This window comes from Mus pahari, chromosome 2, assembly GCF_900095145.1.
Source record: "Mus pahari chromosome 2, PAHARI_EIJ_v1.1, whole genome shotgun sequence".
In the NCBI taxonomy this organism is placed as follows: Eukaryota; Metazoa; Chordata; class Mammalia; order Rodentia; family Muridae; genus Mus; species Mus pahari.
The window spans coordinates 74,047,521-74,069,061 of record NC_034591.1 but is presented as its reverse complement, the minus strand read 5'-3'; the positions used below and the strand labels follow the sequence as shown (position 1 = coordinate 74,069,061).

Below are 21,541 nucleotides of genomic sequence, written 5' to 3'. Positions count from 1 at the left end.
CACACACACACACACACACTTAGCATGGACTGCTGAGAAGCTGGGTCTTGCAGAGAGCAAGGAGTTTGCAAGGAGAGGATGTGAGTCTTCCTGTGTGAGCAAGGCTTGCTCCTGCACCTAGAAAACACCCCAAGAGTAGTCCACAAAGCCACTGCAAGGACTTCATGACAGGGGTCTCTGTGGAAGGCCTCCTCTTCTTGTCACATCCTTGCATCCTCCCAGCCTCGCCGCCATTCTGGGGTCTGGCCTCATAACCACCTCAATGAGTCTCACTTCTCTGTGAAGGTGGGGTCGAGGCCAGACCGGCTGCACCCCATAGCCCACCTCCCTCTCAGCCCAGGCCTAGAACAAGGAGCTGCCACCCATAAAACTGACACCTGGAGTGAGGTCTCAGCTTGCCCAGCTGAGAGATGCTCGGAAGTGACTGTGGAAAGACTTGGAACAGAAAGGTGATGGAGGCAGAGTCCTGGAAGAGGCCACGGTCAAAGCCTTGTCATGGGGATCAGCTGGCAGAGGGGGACAGGTTCACAGTGAGGTACTCGGGAATCACTAAGTCTTCCTGGGGTGAGCGGTGGGGAAGAAGAGAGTATCAGGCTTGACTGGTTCTGACTGGGTCTGATGGCTCCTGGACAGAGCCCTCTGTCCTCTGGCCACCATCTCTCTGCCTCTCCTCTACACTGCAGCAACACTCATCAAGGTCAATGACAACCTCTTGGCTGCCAAATCTGAAGAACAATTTCAACCCCAGCCAAGCTAGACACTGCCCACTTGACTGGCTACAGCTTCTGGAAGTCATCCTGTCTTGGGCTACCCGCCCACTCACCTTAGATGAGCTCACCCTGCTCAGGGACATAACAGAATGACATGTAGACATCGCTAGTCTTTGGCCTCCAGCCGTTCTCTGGGTTAACCCCAGGGTCAGCTCTTTGCTGCGTGTTCCCACTTTGAGGGGCCAAAGACAAGTCCAACGCAGGAGTCCTAGAATCCACCCAGACCCTCCTACTAAACCCGCACTGTTTCAGCCCAGCTAGATCCCTGAGAGTCATTTACTCCCTTTACATCATGGGTGGCATCGAGTCCTGCTTGGTTCCCTTCAGACATCAATCAGAGCTAGAAGCTCTTGCTGGCAGCACAGCTACAGTCTCTTCCTAGGTCTCTCTCAGCTAGGAGCAAATCCTTTCCAAATACATATCCAGCTTGGTGACTCCGTATCATCGACCTTGAAAATCGGTATGCCTCACACCCCAGTTCCTAGGTATAACACCTGTTGTCCCTATCCCTACCTGACCTTGCCAGGCCTCCTTCCCCTTGAGCACTTGAGTGGTGAGACAACATGTCTTTTGGTTGTGAGCCTAGCCTTTAATGGATGAGCCATCTCTCCAGTTCATGAGTCATGTCTCCCAAAGAAAGGATGTGAAGAAGAAGAGCAAGGAGGAGGGAGCCCCAGGACACCACACTTGGGGGTTAACAAAGGAAACGCAGTGGAGAGCATATGACAAAGGTACAGGGGGCTGGAGAGCGATGCAGAAACACAGGAGGTCAGAGAGGAGCAGCGAGCTTCAGGAAAACAACCTGACCTATATATAGGGAGTCTACAGTCGGGAGAACCGTGTCCCATAGGGAAGTGTGTGAGTACCCACGGACTGCCTCCCGGTACTGTTAGGGGAACTAATGAGTTCCAACGTAGACAGTTCTATGAACAGCACCACACTCCATACATGTTGGAGTTATCACTGACTTTAAGTCCATGATTCCCACTAGATGCTTCTGGGGATCAGGCCTTAGGAGGGGGTTGACCCCTCTGGGGAGACAGAAGTTAAATGGCCACCTACTGAGAAGCTCAGAGAAAACCTGAGTGTGACAGCCTGGGGTAGGCTTCATGTCGTCATGGTTCCCCTGTCCAAGTCATGATTTCCGGCAGCAGAAGACATCCCCAGCTTCTAGGTCTCTCGGAAGTTAGCTCTTGCCACTTTGGCATTCACACTAGTGACACTGGCCTGTGGCATCCTGCTCATACAATGACAGCCTCTAGGAGCTAAGAGACATGCTAAAGCTCTGTATGCTGAGGCCAAGTGGACAAGGACTCAGAGGACCAGAGGAGGAAAGCCACCTGTCTCCACAAGCAGCTATCAATGATTCCTGTCTATCCAGGATGTCTAGCCAGCACAGCACAGTTGGCTGTGACATCATGTCCTTGAAAGAGACCCAACAGTACATCTTTGGCTACCATAGCCCATGCCGACTGTGAAATGCCCATGGAGTATGACCATGTCTGGCCCACACCCCAGAATCCCTGGGCAGCAGATGTTCCCGTAATGTGGAACATTAGGCCCTGGCACAACCAGCTGCTATTCCAGCTGACAGTGCCGGGGTGAGAGGGCATGAATGTGAGGGCAGGAGGGGGGGTGCAGGGAGTGGCAGCAGCCAGGATCCAGAGCTGCAGGATAAATAACGCATGTCCTTAATAAGAGATCTGTGTGCCTTCACTGTGTTGAATGCACAAGAAGCTATCAGAGGGCAAGATTGGAGGAAAGGCAGGGCCCCCCTTCTTAGGAGACACCAGATTTATATTGTGATCTTCTATGCTGTGAATCACAGGTTAGTGTCAGAACAAGGGCTGAGTATCTGTCGGTACCCCAACTTGGATTTGCCAGAGCTGAAATCAGGAACTGTGGGGTAACGGAACTTGCTGGTGTCTTAGGAATGGCAAGTGCCACTGGGACTACTTTCTGGCTCCTCTGCCTAGTTCCTTGTCTGAAATTCCCAATGATCTACCTGACACAAGCCTGAAAACTCTCCCAGTCCTTCTCTCTGTCCCCAGTTTTGTCTTCTCACAAGGCCAGGATAGAATGAAAGCCCAGAACAAGATCCCTAGGACCCCAGAACCTTTAAAGATCCCACTCACAACAACTGAACACCTTTGGACTTGGGGCAGAAGGCAGGCTCACAAGAGAGCCTTGAGGTCTTCTAGCTGAGGACAGAAACCTATGTCCCCACCACACACAGAGAATGCATGCAGTTTCCACAGCTCAGCGCAGTTAATTTTAGTGGCAGCAGAAGCCTTCACAATGCCTAAGCTTCCCTCTCCTCTCCCTTTCTCTCTCTCTCTCTCCTTTCTACTTTGCCTTCTCATTTTCTCATTAATTCATTAATTCAAGAGATTCGGTGAATGAGTCCTGCAGGGCAGAGTGATATAAAAGCAGCCAATCTGGGCCTCACAGAGCTCACAGTGCTTAGAGTACTCTGCTGGGTGAAGTGTAGGCTCATTTCCTACTGTGGATGGAGGTTCTAAAGCAACTCAGTGTCTTTGGGAAGCACAAGTTACTGTCATACCATGATGGAGGTCAGGGGCCTAAAATGAGTCTCACCTAGTTAAAACTGAGCATCAGCAAGACTGCTGGAGCCTTTCCTCAGTGATCCCAAATTCAAGTGGTCGCCAGTATTCTTTGGCTTATGGTTCCTTCCTCCAGTTTCAAAATTAGCAGCCTGGCATCCTAAGCCTCCCCAGCTCTCCTATCGTCTCTCACTTCTAAGGATGCTCATGACTTCATACCACATTCATCCAAGCAACCCAGGACACCAGAACTCACACTAAAACCCTCTGACATTTGCAGGTTTAGGGAGCTGAGAGTTAACATTTATCTCTAGATAGTAGCAGAGGACCTTTCTCTGCCTGTCATAGAGGGCAGAGATCCAGACAGACAGACAGACAGACAGAGTATCCAGGTGATCCAGGTTCATGGTTCAGAGAGAGAAGCAAGAGTGAGACAGAAGGCCATGCCAGGGTATGGAAGTATCCCAGGGAGGATGAAAGGGCTTTGTTCAGAGTAATGGCAGCAAAGATGGATAGGACTGTGTAGGACAGTTTGGAGACAGGAACAGCGGGGCATGGTGAAGGACAGAGCTGGAGTGTGCCACAGATGACTGGCACTCACCCATGTCACTCATGTGACTACTACCCTGATCTCTAAGCCCTTGGAAAGGATATCAAAGAGGTGGCCTCGTCTCTAACGCTACCCTCAGGAACCTCTATCTTTCTCTCTCTTCCTTCTCAGTAGCATCCTCGAGACCACAGACAAAGGGTTATCAGTGTTCCAGCAGGGAACCTGGGTCTCTTAATGTCCAAGCAAAGTTAAATTCCAACTCCTCACTACAGCTAACTACAGCAATCTATGACTTGTATAAGCAAAAAAAAAAAAAAAAAAAAAAAGTCACTCTGGATTTGAAAGTTGGCATTGTTATAACTGCAGTATACCCTGTGCTTTACTGACTTGCATACAAAGGTGGTAAGGAAGTGCTGATGGATGTCATGCTGGCTTCTGACTTGGGCACCTGTATGAACTGATAAAGATATAAATGGGTGGGAAGACAGATGGATAGATGGATGGATGGATGGATGGATAGATAGATGGATGGATGGATGTTTGGATGTATAGATAGGTAGATGGATATGTGGGCAATGGGTGGATAGATGGTAAGTAGAAAGGTAGGTGGCTGGATAGGCGACCACAATAAAAGGACCAGTTAGCAGTCAAATTGTGAGAATTTAGACAAGTTGAAAATCATGTTTGGTCTCACATATGCTGGATTTGAGATGGTAGGAAGATCCAAAATTAAACCAGACAAGAATTGGTGAGGTGGTCAGGGTAGGTAGATGATTGTCACAGAACACATAAGAATGCCAAGGTTTAGAAGTGGAGCTGGCAAACAAGGCTGCAGAGAAAAGGCAGGACCCAGCAGCCAGGCATGCTGGTTCCTGAGAGAAGATGCTCAAGCACCCACCTCCCTGTCCTCCTCTAAAGCAGGCCTTGTTCCTTTAGAGCTAGCTTCACTTGATGCCTCCCCCACCCTAACCCCTCTTCCCCTGCACCCCAGTTCTGCTTCAGCCCCACCCCTAACTCTCCCAGCTCCATCTACACAAACCCCACTGAGAAATGAGAGCACCATGGGCCAGGAAGAGCTACTGCACACTTTGAGGGCTGTGCCCACATTCCCCCTGACACTCCATGCCAAGCAGCAGTGACTCCTGTGACAGCAGGGGGTGGGGGAAGAGGGGGCTGGGGGGACAGAATCTACTCAGGCATAGAGCTAAGAGAGAATGCATGAGCCATTAGTCTTTGAAGGGTACAGAATGAAGAGCTAATCAGAGGTTGTCATGGTGATGATTCTGTCCAGTTCCACATAGAGTTCAAAACTCATGAGACCAGAGACACCAGAGTGACAGACAAAGACACGATCCTCCCTTCTATTCAGGACCCATCCAGGGATATTCAGGCTTTCTTAAAGAAAGGTCGTCATTTGTGCACACAATTTGAAAGCGGAAAACAACTCAATTTCCTGAAACTCACTTGACAGTCAAGGTTTCTTGTTTCATGGAATGAGCAGCCCTCCCCCTCCCCCTCTGATGATGGGAGGGAAGAAGCAGAGCTGAGGGCAGCAGGTCTCAGAGTGTGACCCAAAGCCAGAAACACAACCTGTAGCCTCCCAGATTGCAGACGCTCAGGCCCCACTCAGACCTAAGGACAAGATACCCTGGGACCACCCAAAAGTCTGTGTTTAACAGACTGTCAGGAGAGTCTGAGACAGGCTTATGTTCTGACAGGACCAGCTCTGGAAAAATTCGTCTGAGAAAACCCCCTCATTCAGGTTCCTATGAACCCTACGTAGGGTAAGTTTCTCAGAGCAAGGGTCTCTCATGGTTGGGCCTGCTCAGTGTTGGAGCAGCTAGAAGGCCAATGCTGGTCAAGGCACCTGAATGCTCTCTAAGACAAGTCTAGAAAGGCGACATGAAGATCTGACCTGCCACAATACCTCAGACCTTGCTCATCAATTTCAGCATGTGGCATGTACTGAAGCCTAGCAAGACCAGCTCTTCCTGGACACGGGAAGGTCCCCATGCTCACAGGCTACAGTCTAAACAAGCAAGCCCTGATCCAGATGGAAGGATCAAAGAATGGGCCTACATGGCCTGTTGTGCATAGACCAGCCCCAGCTCCTCCTCTTCCTCCTCCAAGGGCACTGGCAGTGCGGCAGAAAGGGAACTCCCCAGTCGGGAATTCTGGGCACCCACCCAGAGCTGGCTGAGACTCTGCGTGTGACTCGTCAGTGACAGCACCTCTGGCTCTAACTGCTTCATATGTCATGTGGCAGAGATGGGCTCAGGGCCCATGCAGGATCCAGGGATTTGGAATGAGAAATGAAATAGACCTCCATCCCTGATCCTCCTCCTAAGAAACCCCTGCAACACACGCCCAAGACAGTGGGATGGCATTTCCAACCCTGAAGACAAGGAAATGAGAGAGTATGGGTACCACCACATAGTGTCACGTATGGTCCTTGCTTCCAAACAAACCAGGCTTTCACTACAACAGACTCAGCTTACTAGATATGACACGGCTGTCTCCTAACCTATACTAGAGCTGAGAAATCCCCACCAGCAGCCTGTTTGTGTGGATGCTGGTGGGAACACCACCTCATTGCCAGTCATGTGAAAAAGCACACTTATGTATGGTGCAAAATAACTAAAACTCTTGGTCCACAAATCTAAGGAACTGCACTTTTATCATTATTTCACAGGATAAAAACGTTGTTCCATGTCACATACACTCATGTCTCCTGCTTACAGTCTCTCGACTGCACAAAGTGCAGACCCGACCATCGAGGTCTGTATTCCTGTGCTGTGTGGTGGTTTCAGAGCCTGCCCAACCCCACCATTCTCAGCTGGCCCTGACACCGAGAAGCTGCCGGATGGCTGTGAGTGCATATGTATGAAAGCTGCGCTGTGTTTACAGTCCCGGGCACCGAAGCAAACTGGCAGGCTTTCTTCTTCATTTTCAAATGTGTCTCGGAGTTATCACTACTTTCTGGTGCTGTCTGTGTTGGTAAACGCTCAGGGACAACATAGTTGGAGAGGCAAGGGGAGAGTACAGTTGACTGATTCCCTGCTCTCCCTAAACGAGGCTAACAACACAGCTCGGCTCTTAATCCTGTGTCACTTCCAAATATAATGAGATCTTAGAGTGATTCACCTGCTCCTTGGCCTTCTCTCTCACACCTGGCATCGCATGGGCCCAGCAGTAGGGGTGCTTCTTCTCTAGGGTGATTAAACTTGTATAAACTTTACAATCAGACAGAGGCAGGCTCCTCGGAGTCGGAGCCCAGGTGCTTCTGACCTTGGCTGTGTGTGCTGAAGGACTGTTCATTGACAGACACCTTAAAGTGTACCTAGGGACTTCAATAGCATGGCACAGTACAGTGAGATGGGCCCTGCTTTAGGGAAACAAGATTGTTCAATTCAAAGACCCAGGTGAAGACATCCCTAGAGGCAGGCGTGAGGCTCATATGAGGCTCCAAAGACATGAAGGCCCTCCCTGGGGGACTGACAACGGGGTTCAGCTATCCTAAACTCTGAACCCTGGCAAGGTGCCCAGCGTCTGCCTGTGCAGATGCTTGGCTTTGCAGATCATACCATGGGACTTTCAGACACGGACTTGATGGATGCTACCCTCAGCACGGCCTTCCCCAGGGACTCCACTCCTCTGCCCTTGCCCTTCCTCAGTAGGACCCTCCACCACAGAAGCACTTACGCAAGCACCCTTTGCCTTGCTCTGAGCAGCACAGGCCCCTCTTGAACACAGACCTTAGCCCTTCTCCTCCTCCACAAACTTCTCTCCTGCTTATGCGTCCAGCAGGGAAGAAATCTGTTAGCAGAAAGACTTTGCCTCTGCAGTGGCAGCACTGGGGTGGACTGGGCGAGCTGGTACCTCCGGACCTCTCCCACGGTGCACACAGGTTCTACCACCCTGGTGTGGGCTTCAAGATGATGGGCAAAGAAGCAAGAAAGGAACTCCGAGTGGGCACCCTCAGGTGGAAGGAAACGCCCACCGCTGCTCACTTAGGCTGACAAGCCGAGTACACACGTGAACACTGAGCACACATGTCTGCTCTGCTACGGCCTGCTCTGTAAGTGCTAGCACACAGCCCTCCCCTGGATAAGTTACCCCTGCCTAGGCTCCATCTCTCTCCCTGCCTCCTCTCCTCAGCTCTCTGAAGCCAGAGCTGGTTCTTAGCTCTCTCTTCTCCTTCAGAAAGCCTTTCCAGGCGGTTCCAAATGGCATCTACCTCTGACCTAGCAAGAAGGTGGGAAGCCTGGAGCTTTCTGCACTATGTGGAGCCTCACAGAGGTAGTGACCCCCCCAAAGTCCTCTGCAGCTCCCTGGGGACTGCAGCTGCTAGGTGTTACTCTCCTCTCCATTATGCCCAAGAAAGTGAAGGCAGCACATGTCTTCAAAGGTGATGTAGAAGTCACGCCGGGGTTCAGAGTGTGCCCTCCTAGGGCAGTACATTCCAGTGACTGAGGATATCAACTGCCTAAATGCAGGCTCCGCTCACGATGAACTAGAGTCTTTTTTGTTTTGTTTTGTTTGGTTTGGTTTTTTTGAGACAGGGTTTCTTTGTATAGCCCTGGCTGTCCTGGAACTCACTCTGTAGACCAGGCTGGCCTCGAATTCAGAAATTCACCTGCCTCTGTCTCCCGAATGCTGGGATTAAAGGCGTGCGCCACCACGCCCGGCATTTTTGTTTTGTTTTGTTTTGTTTTGTTTTGTTTTGTTTTGAACTAGAGTCTTAAGCAAGGTGCAAGCTCTCTTTACACCATTTCTTCATCTATGAAGTAGGAGTGATTACAAATGCCCTGTGCCTTCAGTGTTCTGCTGCTGTTCCTGGCTCTCCTGACGTCTGACGACGTCCACCCCTCCCTTGGATTGGCTTTCATAGCTCTAGCATCTCACCAGAACCTCCTGGGACCTGGTGAATGTCAGGTAACTATGCCAAGTCAGGATTCTGGGTTAATCTGCACTGTGGTTTGTGAATGGTCTCCTTAAAGGTCCTCTGGGTATTCCAGGCTACTCAAGCCCTACCTGCCCCTTCCGGTTCTTACCTCTTCTTTTCTAAAGCTAGCAGGGGAGCCCCTCCCACCAGCATCTGCCTATCCTTTCCTTAGGGCTATACTCATATCTGTCTTCTTTAGCTTTAGCCTTCAGACAAGAACACCCTACGAGCAAGCCTGTCCTGTCAGCTCCTTTGGACCAGAGTTCAGCTGAAGAGTGTAATTACACTGTACACAGCCTCACACAGTAAGCCCTCATCTCTCTCCCCTCCCCCTCTGAGAGCCACCATTTGGGACCAAGGACTCCATGTCAGGAGGCAGGCTGCATGGTGTCTACCCACACGGTAGACAGGCACTGGGTAGCTGTTGCCTTCAGGACCTAGTTTCCCACCCACACAAACAAGACACTTAGATCATAGATTCTTCACACAGTTTTTGGGTTTCCTCCCCCTGTGTACCCAGCTGCCCCCATTCCTCAATCTCCCTGGTTGATATGGGCTAAAGTTCTGGTCTAGCAGCAAAGCAGCCGTGCTATGTTGGGAATACCTTCCCCTGGTCAATCTTTGCGAAGAAGCTGCTGGCAAGAATCTGGCCCAGCAGGAATTCTGTTTAACTGGGCTGCAGATTAATAAAGTCTTCAGGCAGATGGTTATTGAGTCCAGAGGGAAAGGTGTACCACTAAGACTGTAGTGGAGCCCCACCACTAGGTAGATTTAGCCTGTTCTGTAGGTCAGAGCAGGAAAAAGGCATGGCATAACCAAGATGCCCACCCAACCTCCCCTGCTCCTTCTGGGGCAGATAGAAGAAGACCCCTAGAATCTTACCAGAAGTTGTGCCTCTTCCTCGGGGCATGAACTTATTAGGAGGTACTTTCTGAAATCCTCAGAATCATTTGGGGGAACAGAGTATGACCATACACGCAGCATCTGATACAGCAGCTGCCATAGAAGCCCCACGTTGGGGGAAGCCCTAGGGCTGACTGCTGCCTTCCACCCCGGCTTCTGCTGGAGCCAACAAGTAGGAAATGATCCCACAGCCTTTCCTCCAGCTGGCCCTATAGTCTGTCACCCAGCCACAGTCACAGCTGCATTCCTGCTGCGGCTGGTCCCAGGTGGCCTATGAACAAGCGTGTTGACAGCTGCTCTCCAGACCTGACTCAGGAGAAAACAGCGGCCACTTTAAGCCACCTAGAACATCCCAGCTCAGACTGGCACAAGGAGAGCCACCTAATGTCACTGAAAATTGCAGATATGAGGCACTGTGGTCTCAGCGGGTTTTCCACAGAGTTGCACACCCTTCTACCATTCTTGCAAGGCTAGCCTGCGGATGCTGAGGACAGCAAGACTGTCCGCTGCATCACTCACCTGGGGAAGATTCATTTAGGCCCATCAGGTCGTTGGCCCTCTGGATCCTCTCCAGGCACATGGCTTGCTCCTTCTTGAAGATGCAGTCAGAGTGCATAGCAATAGCCTGTAGGATATGGGGAACAGACGATGAGAGGGCACAGAGCCCACTGACAGCCCCTCTGCTTCAACTCAGGAGAAGCGTGTTAGGGATGGGCGTGGCAGGAGGGTGACAGACGAGCATCTGCTGTGTAACAGAAGCCATGAGGGCTATCCCCCGGCCCCAACTCAATGTGTGAGTCCCACAGGCCCCTAAACCTGAGTCTCCATGCTACAGTGACATTAACAATTGCATGTGCTGCCCTCTAGTGGCTGGGCAGGTATGTGCATCCATGCTAGAAACTCACAAACACTGGGAAGGAGGAACTATTTTTGTTTACATCATTTACTGTTGCAAATGTGTAACCAAGTCGAGATAATGGGACTTGAATCTAATGTTCTGGCCCCTGCTGCACTTTATGGGGAGGGAGGGCTGGTGAACTGAGAACCACGGGAACCAGTGCCCTTCCACAGCAGACAAAAGGGTAATGGTATGATTCACAGGTCTCTTCTCCACTCAGTTTCAGAAGGGGAAAGATAGGTACAAAGCTCAGCTCAGGTCCCATAGCAGGTCCAGGGTCTTCACAGCCACACCCTGCTATCATGATAGATGTTCAAGTTCATGTCCTTCAATCCCTAAGTCAGGAACGACTCTCTTGGCAAGGAATCTGAGCTGCAAAGGACCATGTTCCAAGACAGATTCAATCCCGCCTGCCCACCGAGATGGAGATGTGCATGGTGTACTGCATAGTTTTGTGTCAACTTGACATAGCTGGAGTTATCACAGAGAAAGGAGCTTCAGTTGGGGAAATGCCTCCACGAGATCCAGCTGTAAGGCATTTTCTCAATTAGTGATCAAGAAGGGAGGTCCCCTTGTGGGTGGTGCCATCTCTGGGTTGGTAGTCTCGGGTTTATAAGAGAACNGGCTGAGCAAGCCAGGGGAAGCAAGCCAGTAAAGAACATCCCTCCATGGCCTCTGCATCAGCTCCTGCTCCCCGACCTGCTTGAGTTCCAGTCCTGACTTCTTTCAGTGATGAACAGCAATGTGGAAATGTAAGCTGAATAAACCCTTTCCTCCCCAACTTGCTTCTTGGTCATAATGTTTTGTCCAGGAATAGAAACCCTGACTAAGACACATGTCTTGACACACATGAGTTACAGATCAGGAGTAGGAGGGGAAGCTCAGGCTCTGAGGACAGCCTTGTCCTGGCCCAAATGGAACTAAATGGAACTCTCTTCCTCTCACTCCCGATCTTTACCCTTGCTCATGAACAGAGGACAGGATCCTGAACTTAGGTGTCAGAGGGCCTTGTGGCGTGAGGATCAGAAGATCATCGTGGGGCCCTAACCAGGGACCCTGAGCACAGCTGAGCTAGCCAGATACCATGCAACTCTAGGTGTTGTAGCGCACGTCACCATCTTAACAGATTTGCAAATGCTGTAATAACTCTATGGTGTGTGTGGAGAGGAACCGGGGCGGGAGAGGGTTGTTGGCAGAAATGCCAGCCTTGGGCCAGCTTGGCTGAGAGTACACAGAAGTCACTGGTCCTCCAGGTGGAGGGAGGCTCGGTACAGTTGTTGGAGGCAGACTCTGGGCCCTTACCGCAGGCAGCAGAAGGAGGAGAGCAGTCAAGAAGAACTGCAGGATTCTGGCCATGGTACTTCCCAGCCACTGTCTCTGGCTGTTGCCCCCAGCCTTGGGGAGTCAGTCACCACCCTCCACTGTCCACACAGCGCTGCAGGGAAGAAAAGACAGCACACCGTGTCACCTGCAGCGGGTTCCCAGTCCAGGCTTCCAGCCCGGGTTAACCCTTGGGTCCTGCACTCCTTCACTCTTCCATCCCACCAACACAATTTGAACACCATCTGCCCTGTGCCCACAGTAGGGGCACCGAATGTGGGTACATGCCAGCTCAGCCACCAGGCTACTGGAGCACTCCAGAGCAGCTTATTCCTCTGCATAGACCAGCTGTCTCCACGTCTCTACATTCTCTGCTGCCACACGGAAGCAGCGTTTTGGCTGGCATATGCATGCCCACCTAGCAGTGACATTTAGCAGGTTCCCTTGTTCCAGACACACGTGCTCTCCGCTGCTTAAGTACAGGGCCCACCTCTTCCATGGCAGACTGAATCATGTCCTGGGGGTTAGAGGATGACAACGGGACAGAAGCCAGTATCCCTCTGAGCAGACGGGGACAGTGAGACGCTTCTCTAGCCTGTGTGACCTAGCTAACTCCGCACAGCTCTGGTATGGGCCGTCTATACCATCTGTTCACTCTGAAAGGGCCTCTTTGCTCTCAGGGCAGAGTTGGGACAAGCACATTCTCCTTTTACCCCGTCTCACCCCACTTTGACTTTTAAAGGGTGTGGTCACATCACAGTGCTGCTGGACCTCCAGGACAGGTGGGTGAGGACCAGGACCCCAGAGAAGCTACAGATAATCGAAACTGTGGGGACCGAGCTCACTCTCCGCCTGAGCCTGCTCTGCTTCTAAAATTGACCATTGACACAAAGGCCTGGCCACTCAGGAGCTCTGCGCTGGGAAAGGTTTGCCCTTGGACGGAGAGCAACATACACGAGGCTACTCATTGCAGCGGCGACACACTGCCCCTACTAAGCAGAGTGCTGTCATCCCTTCAGAGTGATGGTGGGTATTACTCCGTTGCTGCGGGAAGGATTATTAAGTAGCCCTATTCAGCACAGCTTACACAAAAAGCGCTTCACTACGAGGCCGCGAGGATGTGAAACAAGCCTGCCCCTGTACGCCATGCACCGTGTGGGTCCAGCTTTTACCACCCATGCCTCTGTGCCTTAAGTGCATGGTCTTAACACCCTCTTTCAACATTTTTTTTTTTTTGGCTCAATCGGGTAATAAACAGACCTCCAAAATAAGGAAGAAAACCAGCAACAGGAAGATAAAGAGAGAAGAGTGCCCCTCTCCAGTCTACGGCTCACTCACTATGGTAAGATCTCCGATAGCTGATAGGTGCTGGGGGAAGGGAGCAGGTAGGGCTCAGTAGACTGGGAGAAGCCTGGGGATGGAAAGGGGTCAGGCACACAGGCATAAGGGCCTGCACCTCCCGCAAGGCCCCACCCACTCCTAGTGGGTACAGGCACCTTGGGTCTAACACTGGTGGTTCCGAAAAAGTATTCAGTCACCTCTACCAGTCTGAGCTCCCAGACCCTGTCTGCAGAAATGACCTCAGGCTTGGTTAGGATGGGAGACTATCTAGTTCTGGGGACCTCAGCAGGCCTCAGTGTGAGGCCATATTTCCCAGCTAGTCCAGGTCAGAAAATCCAGAAAAAAATGGATGTCCTCTGAACTCAGGGGTTACTCTCTTTCACCTTGAGTAATCTAAAGACTCCAAAACAGAGCTGTGGCCCCCAGGGAAGCCCTTCAGGAGCAGACATACCTTCCACTTCCTCTGCATCCCAGGCCCTCTCAGCCTCCTGCAGCCTGGGGCCCCTGCCAGGCTGGCCCTCCAGCTGATGTCATGTGGATTACAGTGGGTCTGCTTTATTCTGTGTGAGAACCTTGGGACTTACACAGGGACACAGAGCTGAAGCTCTAAGGTTCCCTCTCTTAACTTCTGAGCCATCCCTCTAGCGCTCTCTCTCTCTCTCTCTCTCTCTCTCTCTCTCTCTCTCTCTCTCTCTCTCTCTCCATGCACCTCTTTTTTAAACAAAGGAGCATAAAAACACGTCATGTCCACAAACACTAAAGCACCTTTATCCCAGGGCTTCCACTTGAAATCATCAATATGATCATCTCCGATGGCAACTCCCCTCCCCTCTCCTCATACGTCCCTTCATGGAGACCCACGTACAGTAAATGTTCCTGTGAGGATACTAGCTCAGACACATCACGCCCTGCCTTCACGGATATATACAGTTCTCCCTTGGTTCTGTGGTACAGTCTCCTAGACAGATCATAACCCAGGGAGATGTCCATGGTACTGACACAGGGGCCATGAATGCACACAGGTGAATATCTCAGGTGGGGCGAGCACTGAGCCAGGGTCCTGGATGCCATCGCTGCCCCATCTAGTCCCTGGCTTCTCTTCCTGTCTCTGGAGACCTCACAGAGCGCCACTCTCTGCTCTTCCGGGTGCTTCTCTCCCGTCCCTACCCTTTTCCAGTGGCCCCTGGTGCTTGCGTTCCAGTATTCTGTGGGGCACAGGAACGGTGCCTTCCAAGATGTGACACACCAACCTGATGCTCCTTTTTTTCCCAGGCTACCTCTGCCTCACAACTCCTTAGAGATGCAGGTGTCCCTGTCATGGACTAAGTCAGGCCACCACAGATCTGTCAAAACACCCCACCCTATGGAGGGACATCACGCCCTGTCTTGACACCCCTGCATGCCCCCCCCACTCTCTCCCTGGGGTTCAAACTGTGCCAGGCAGGTGGCTCAGAGAACAGAGACTCTCTGCCTCCAAACTCTTAGTGGAACCGAAGTGGGAAGTTTCCCCTGGAGGTTTTCGCCTTGACTCCAGGCAAGGTACTTAAGCTTCCCGCTCAGCCTCTGCATGTCGTCTGCAAAGCGGGAGTGACAGCCATGCTTGATCCATGGGCGGCGCATGCAGGATGTGCACAGCCTGGCATCTGTGAGGGTCTCCCTCTCCGTGTTCATGGTTCTTGTGCCACTGCACTGTCACCTCCACCCTGTATCACATTCCCTGGGCACAGCCAGCCAGCTGCTCTTTATCTCATAATGGCCAGTATGTGCTGGGCATGCCTCCAAGTTCAATACCCATCAACTCCTGTAACTTGACTGACACTGGACGAAGGAGAGCCCAGCACTCTCCTCATTCTATAGAGGAGGCAACAGAGGCCCAGAAAGTCTATGCAACTTCTCCAAGGTCGCACAGAAAGCATCCCAGAGAACTAAAATGTGGCTCCGAACCGTACGTGCTCCCCTCGACCTCTGCTGCTCTGTCATTTGGAAAGGAGCCTGCTGGACACCGATGTGACCTCCCACACCATCAGAGGCGTGCAGATCCTCTGCTCCTGGCTGTCACATGCCCGTGCAGAAGAGATGCAGGCCTACCTGTACCTGCCCCGTCTTCGGGAAGAGCAGCTATGAACAGAACATTTCCATCCTGCCTGAGATCATCACTGTGAAACTAAGACTGGAGTAGGAAGGGTGGTTCCCAAGGTTACCTGGGACAGAGAGCCTAGGGATGTGCCAGGCAGGAATGGGATGTGGACTGGACTGCAGGGAGTGTTGGAGACCCCAGAACATGCCCACCCCCTCCACCCAGAGAAAGTCTGCCCTCCCTGGGCCCCAGCAGTCCTGAAGCTGAACTGAGCAGGAACTGAGAGGCAGGACTGCATCGCCCGTCAGCACTGAAGAATCAATGACTCACAGACCTCGAGACATTCCTAGTCAGAAGAAGGGGGGAACCTGCAGACCCTTCAGCACCCTCACTGCACCAAACCCAGCAGAGGTCACCTGCCACTCTCAGTGGGGGCATGGCTTCTGCTTCAGGCCACTCACAACTCCTCCCTCGGCTGCTCCAGACCCTCAGTGGAAGTCTGGTGTCTCTCTGCATCCTTCCCGTACCCTGAACTCCTTCGCCCTAAGGAGCGCCTAAAGAGGACTGAGCACATCAGGGGTCCATCCCTCCCTTCTCCATACAGACCTGGGTTCCACTCATGCCCCGCACCAGAGCCACCTCTAGAGCAAAACACCAGGAGGCGGGGAGGAGGTAGGGGAGGCTGGAGCCGGTCTAGCAGCTAGGGACACTGAAGGGCTATGCCAGGAAAGGGGGTGGCACTGAGTGAGAAACTATTGCTACACCCCCACCAAGGGAAGAGATTTTCATGGCCACTGAACAGAGCCACCAGAGAGCCATTTGGGATAAGGACTAGGTTGATGGAAAGTGGGCAGGATTCCGCGGTCTGAGGCAATATGACAGTGAAGTATCCCTGGAAGATGTGGCAGGAAAGAAAGGTCCCAGGAGGAGAGAGAAGCAGAGGGGAGGGTGAGCTTGCTACAGGAGCCATGGGTTCTCAGTGAGGAGATTCCAAGGTGCATAGTGGCTGCCAGTACTCTCAGCCAGTACGCCACATGCCCATCTGCCAGGGAGAAGGTGGAGGAAGCCAGGTACTAATCAGAATCTGTGGAGAGGCGGGAGGAGAGAGGCCGCCCCAGCCTTGGAACACCACCTCCTGGAAGCCCACCAGGGCACTTACTCGCTCTACCCTCTGGCCCCCAGTCCTGAACAAGGAGCTCCTCCCTCCTGTCTAGGCTGGTGAAGTCTTGCCAAGTTTACTGTGAGACCCAAGGTGAGATTTAGGGTTGCCCGGCTCCCTCATAAGAGGAACAGGAGAAGGGGCTCAAGAACTAATTAGCATGCTAAGATAACATCAGAGGTATTTAATGCATGCTGTCTCCAGTTACACTGCAGGGGTGGGGGCACAGTGGAGACTTCCCCCAGGACTGACAGACAGATGCTTCTTGGAGACCAAGGGGAGCAGCTAATGCTCAGGCATCTTGAGCCCCCAGACCAGACATCCTTTCTCTTCAACCGTTTGGACCCTCTCGCCTCTAACCTTCCATCCCAGGAGCTAGTAGATCTTTCTGGCTGTTCAGATTCACTTTGTTCCTAATTTTTGAACAGCCAGAAAGTCAAGTACAGTTTCTAATCGGTGCATTTTTTTTTAAGTAGCCAGGAAATTAAAAGAATCTAATTGCCTGAAGAACGAATTTCATGAAATCAAAATATGGGGTGTTTGTTAAAACGGGGTCAGGTTTAGTTTCTGTTCATACATCCTCTGTGCAGGACAAAGTCATTATAGTCAAGTGCAAAGTGGGAACTCACAACTCCTTAGAGATGCAGCATTAAATACCTCTGATGTTGTCTTAGCATAGTCAAGTGCAATGCTCACAGAGTCTAAAATACTAACTAGATTCAGAGGAGGGAAAAAAGTCACATCCCATGTTCTAGGCTCCTGCAACACAGTGTACACACACACACACACACACACACACACACACATACCCCTGAACCTTCATTAAGGCTGGCTTTGAGGCCAAGTGTGTTCCCAGACCTTGCGTGAGAATGTCTTTCTGTTGCTGCCTACCTCCCTCTCTCATCCTGGCGCCCAGGCAGGTGCCAAGGGAAGCAAGCGTACATGCTTTCCCAGCTGTGTGTCACTCCTCTGTGTGTCAGTGTGGGGGTGGTTATCATTGTGTGCTTCTGACGAAGGCATCCAGAGCTCAGTACAAACACATCACAGCGAAGGGTTTTCCTGCCTCCATGTTCACAGGCAGCTAGAGCATGAGAGCCAATCCGTTCAGATGTAGAAGCCCAGCTCCTTCTATTCAGAGGTGGCCGGAAGCTACTAAGGCCTCTCTCCCTTCTGGGGATAAAAAGCCCCCATCTCTCCCCACAGCTCTCCTCACACATAGCCTCAGGCCCTTCAGTCACCTCAGGGTCAGCTCCAAAGCCAGTGGCTCTCGGGTGAGCATGGTGCTCATGACCCTAAACAAACCTCTGCACTGGGCACCCTGGGTCCTGCCATTTGGTCAACCATCCTGAGCACCCCTGCCGGACCTCCTCCTCAGTGAGAAAACTGCCTTGTGTCCCTAGCTATGGTCCTTTCTAGACTCTCACCTCTGTGCTGATCTATAAATATCCACTGAGTCCATGTCGCCATTCAATACAAATAGAAGAAAGGAGTGTCCAGAAGTAGAAGCATGACAGAGAGGTGACCACGTGAGAAAACAAGAGCTCCAAAGTGCTTCCCCAATCAGCCCCCTACAAGCCTGAAACACACACACAAAACAGGATGTGAATGCGAGCTTTAGCCTGGCTCAGTCTTGGGAGTGCAGGAAAAGGTCCTCCTCCAGGCTCACCACAGACATGTCTCCTCACTACACAGAGACAGACAGACCCTTGGGGATCTCAGCACAGATGCACCCCCACCTAAGAACCACTACTGATGGCAGAAAGTAGGAGGGACCACATCTGACTCCCGGTCACACCACACACACACTTGTTGATGGATTGGTCAGAAGATCTGGCTCAAGGCCGGCCCCAGCATGTCCTGTCTTTAATTTGTGTGTTCAGAGTTTGGCTTGTGTCCAGACTGGGGCCTTTGCCTGTTCTTTCCAAGGTCAGCGAGAAGCAGGAGACCTAGGCCTGCACTTGGGAATGGGGGTCTCCTCCAGCCTTCCCTGCCCGCCACCTCAGATGCATCTCAAGGCCTTCTGAATAAGCTACCTGCTATTCCTAGGCTCCAAAAGGCTCAATCACAGTACTTAACCCTTGTCCCAAACCCACAGCCACCCTACAGCCTCCAGCGTGACCTTCAGAATGGCCTGCCTCAGTCCAACTGCAGTCTGGGGGGCAGACTGCCTTCCACATCCTCTGCATGGGCTCTAAATTCCTACATACTCTCACAGGAATGCACCTGAGCTGCAAAAAAAAAAAAAAAAAAAAAAAAATCCAAACAGATGCCTGTTTCTCCTTCTTTAGGGCATGAGGGAATTATGGGACATATAGCCTGGAGTAAAGAAAAGCAGCCACACCAGCCCTGTAATGGACTGAGAGGAATTAGCAAGACCCCCTTCTTGTGCCAAGGTGGTCCAGAAGGCTCCAGGTTCCTAGAATTGAAGCTCCACTTCCTAGCAGCGAGGGAAATACCATCACCATCCCCTTCCTGCATGTTTGCTCCTAAAGATCTACAAACTGGTGCCTGGTCCCTCCGACCCTCAAAACCTGCCATGCTCTTGCTGACGATATGATCCTGCTCCCAGCAGTCAGCTAGCTACTGCAGAGCCTGGGCCTTTAAAACAAACATCAGGGGTCTTGGGTGGGCCCACTTCAGCAACCCCACTCTCACAGCGATTTTCCCCCACAGGCCCTGCAGGGCGTTTCCTTGTTAGACCACCAACCCCCAAGCGTCTTTTAGTCAACCTCTCCCCGCACCCGGGGGGAAGAAACGTAGGACTATCCTTTTTAAAACAATGCCAAAGGTTATCTCCATTGGGGGCACAAACTAAACTGATCCCTATCCTACCTCCGCAGCACATAGCTTGTCCACCCCTCAAACGCCCTGAAGACTGTAGAAGCGAGTTCCCAAGAGACCCTCCAGCATTTCTTTCCAAATCCACGTAGGCGCTTTGGTCCGACCTGGAGCCAGGGAGCTCGATCTCTAGGGGATCCCTGGCCATAGTGTCATTCGTGCCCCTGAATGCCTCTTTCTGGCACCAGAAAAGGCTGAGACAGCTAGGCCGATACTCACTGAATGGTCTACAATAATGTGCCCCAAGCCACGGTCCGACACTTGGATGGGGCAGAGAGAAGCGTAGGCAGCCCGCGGCGGCGGGAGAGGATGGGCTCCGACTCTGTGCCCCGCGTTGGCCCTCGCCGGCTTTGGGTTTGGTAGAGCACGCGGCTCCTGAAGACCTCTGGATCGAAGGAGGGGTCCAAGGGCCCCGCTGGAAAAGGGTCTGGCGCTGGGCGAGTGCGAGGCGGAAGGACAGGCCAGGGGTGGTCCTTACCTGATGGCCTCGGGGCTGGTCCGGGCTGCTGGGCGCCGGGGCTGAAGGTGCAGGAGGGAGCGCAACCCGCGAATCCGCGCCCAGAGCCGCACTGGCTGGAGAGTGTGCGCCGCGGAGCGCGCGCCGAGCCTGGTCTCTCGGTGCGTGTGGCCGCGAGCAGCCGAGTCTGTGTGTCCCTGCGCTGCGGTGTGTGCGTACTGCACAAGGGACCGCGCTGCTCCAAAGTCGCCGCCAGTCGCAGCCAGGAATCGGAGCGAGGCGTCCCTCGTCTTCTTTCGCCCACCCTGTGCTGCTCGACCAGCTAGCTCTGTCCTGCGGGAGAGGCGCCGCCTCTGCTGCGCAGCCAGGCCCGGAGCCGAGGGAGGCGACAGACCACCGCCTCCCCGGCAGACCTCGCAGGGGGGGGGGTACAGGCCAATGAGAGCCCGGGGGCGGGGTTAGACCGGGGGCAGAGATGGGGAGCTGGATGAGGACCACCGCGCTGACACAAGCCAGAGCTGCAGCAGGGACCCAGGGCGCAGAGGCGGAGGTAACAGCCCCCCTTTCCCAGTTCTGTCGCAGAGCTTCCGGGCTGAGTTGTGCCTTCCTCAGGGCACACCACCTTTCTGTCCAACCGCAAAACATCCAGGAGAGAAAGCCCTCTCCCTCTCCTCTCTTGTGTCCCAAGCCTCCTCTGGCAACCTGCCACCTGAGCAAGTATCAGGCCCTCTTTGGGCCCTTCTCTGCTCACAGTCAGGGGTCTGCAAGGGTTGGATTGCAGGTGCCTATCTAGATGTCCTCGAATGTGACGCCCCAGAGAACACCTCTATAGCCAGAAAAGGAGTGGAGGTGCTTACGGGAAGTCTGTTGAAAATAAATGAGACTGCCCTGCCAGCTCTGGGAGTTTGGGTGTGCGGCCTGATGTTTGTGAGCCTCCATTTCTTCACCTGCACAACAGTCATCTATTTCTGGGGTCATGAGAAGAACAGCATTGAGTAGGAACAGTCTGTGTGCCAGTAGCAAGCTTGTACTAGGCTCATATATTCACTGATGCTAAACAAATTACTATTGCTGGTGATGTGGTGTGCTCACCCTTCTTTTTGGTACAGTTTGATAAGCGGGGGCTTAATGAGCAGAACTCGATCAAATAAGGTCACAGTGCCAACATCCGGCCACCTCCAGTTTGGCATAACTGTCCCCAGTCACAGCATCCTGAGTTCTCTGTATCCCCATCACTTCGTCTCAACTGGCTTCTGTCATTGCCTGTTCAGGTAAGTTCTGGGCCGCCCTTGATGTGTGTCCTGCTGAAGAACCTTCAAGGAAGAAGAGGGAAGGAGAAAGGACCTGAGCCTTTTGTTAATGAGGTCAGTCTAGCGGAAAACAAAAGGACAAGGAGATGGAGAAGAACCATGAATGGGAGCCACATAGAACCCTACCTGGTAAGACCTACCTGACCATTATACATCCCACTTCACAATGAAAACAGTAAGGCTAAGAATAGGAAGCAACCTGATGCTCCAGAAAGATGTATGGAGTGCCCTATGTACAGACAGCAAGTTCCCGATTCCCCCACTTAGTCCAGGAAGCACTGGTCCCACTTGGTCACCTCATCGACAGCTGGCACTCGCTTGTGTTCTTTCAGGCAATGTTCCAAAGGAAGAGCAGTGGAGAATATGTCTTCTCTCTTAAGAGTGGTCAGGGCCCCTCTAGAGAGAGTAC

The 21,541-nt window shown here is 52.4% G+C and overlaps 1 protein-coding gene across 3 annotated transcripts in view; it reads right to left on the bottom strand.

Annotated features, from left to right (window-relative positions):
• Adcyap1r1 (ADCYAP receptor type I) overlaps nt 1–20,223 on the bottom strand; it is a 45,956-nt gene extending 25,733 nt beyond the window's left edge. For all 3 annotated transcript variants that reach the window (XM_021189674.2, XM_021189676.2, XM_029534869.1), the window contains exons 1-3: nt 19,844–20,223; nt 11,933–12,065; nt 10,252–10,357 (exon numbers count right to left, since the gene is read on the bottom strand). In XM_021189674.2, the coding sequence (XP_021045333.1) occupies nt 10,252–10,357; nt 11,933–11,986 (160 nt within the window). In that variant the 5' untranslated portion in view covers nt 11,987–12,065; nt 19,844–20,223. The remainder of the gene's footprint in view (nt 1–10,251; nt 10,358–11,932; nt 12,066–19,843) is intronic.
• Nucleotides 20,224–21,541: the final 1,318 nt, after the last annotated feature.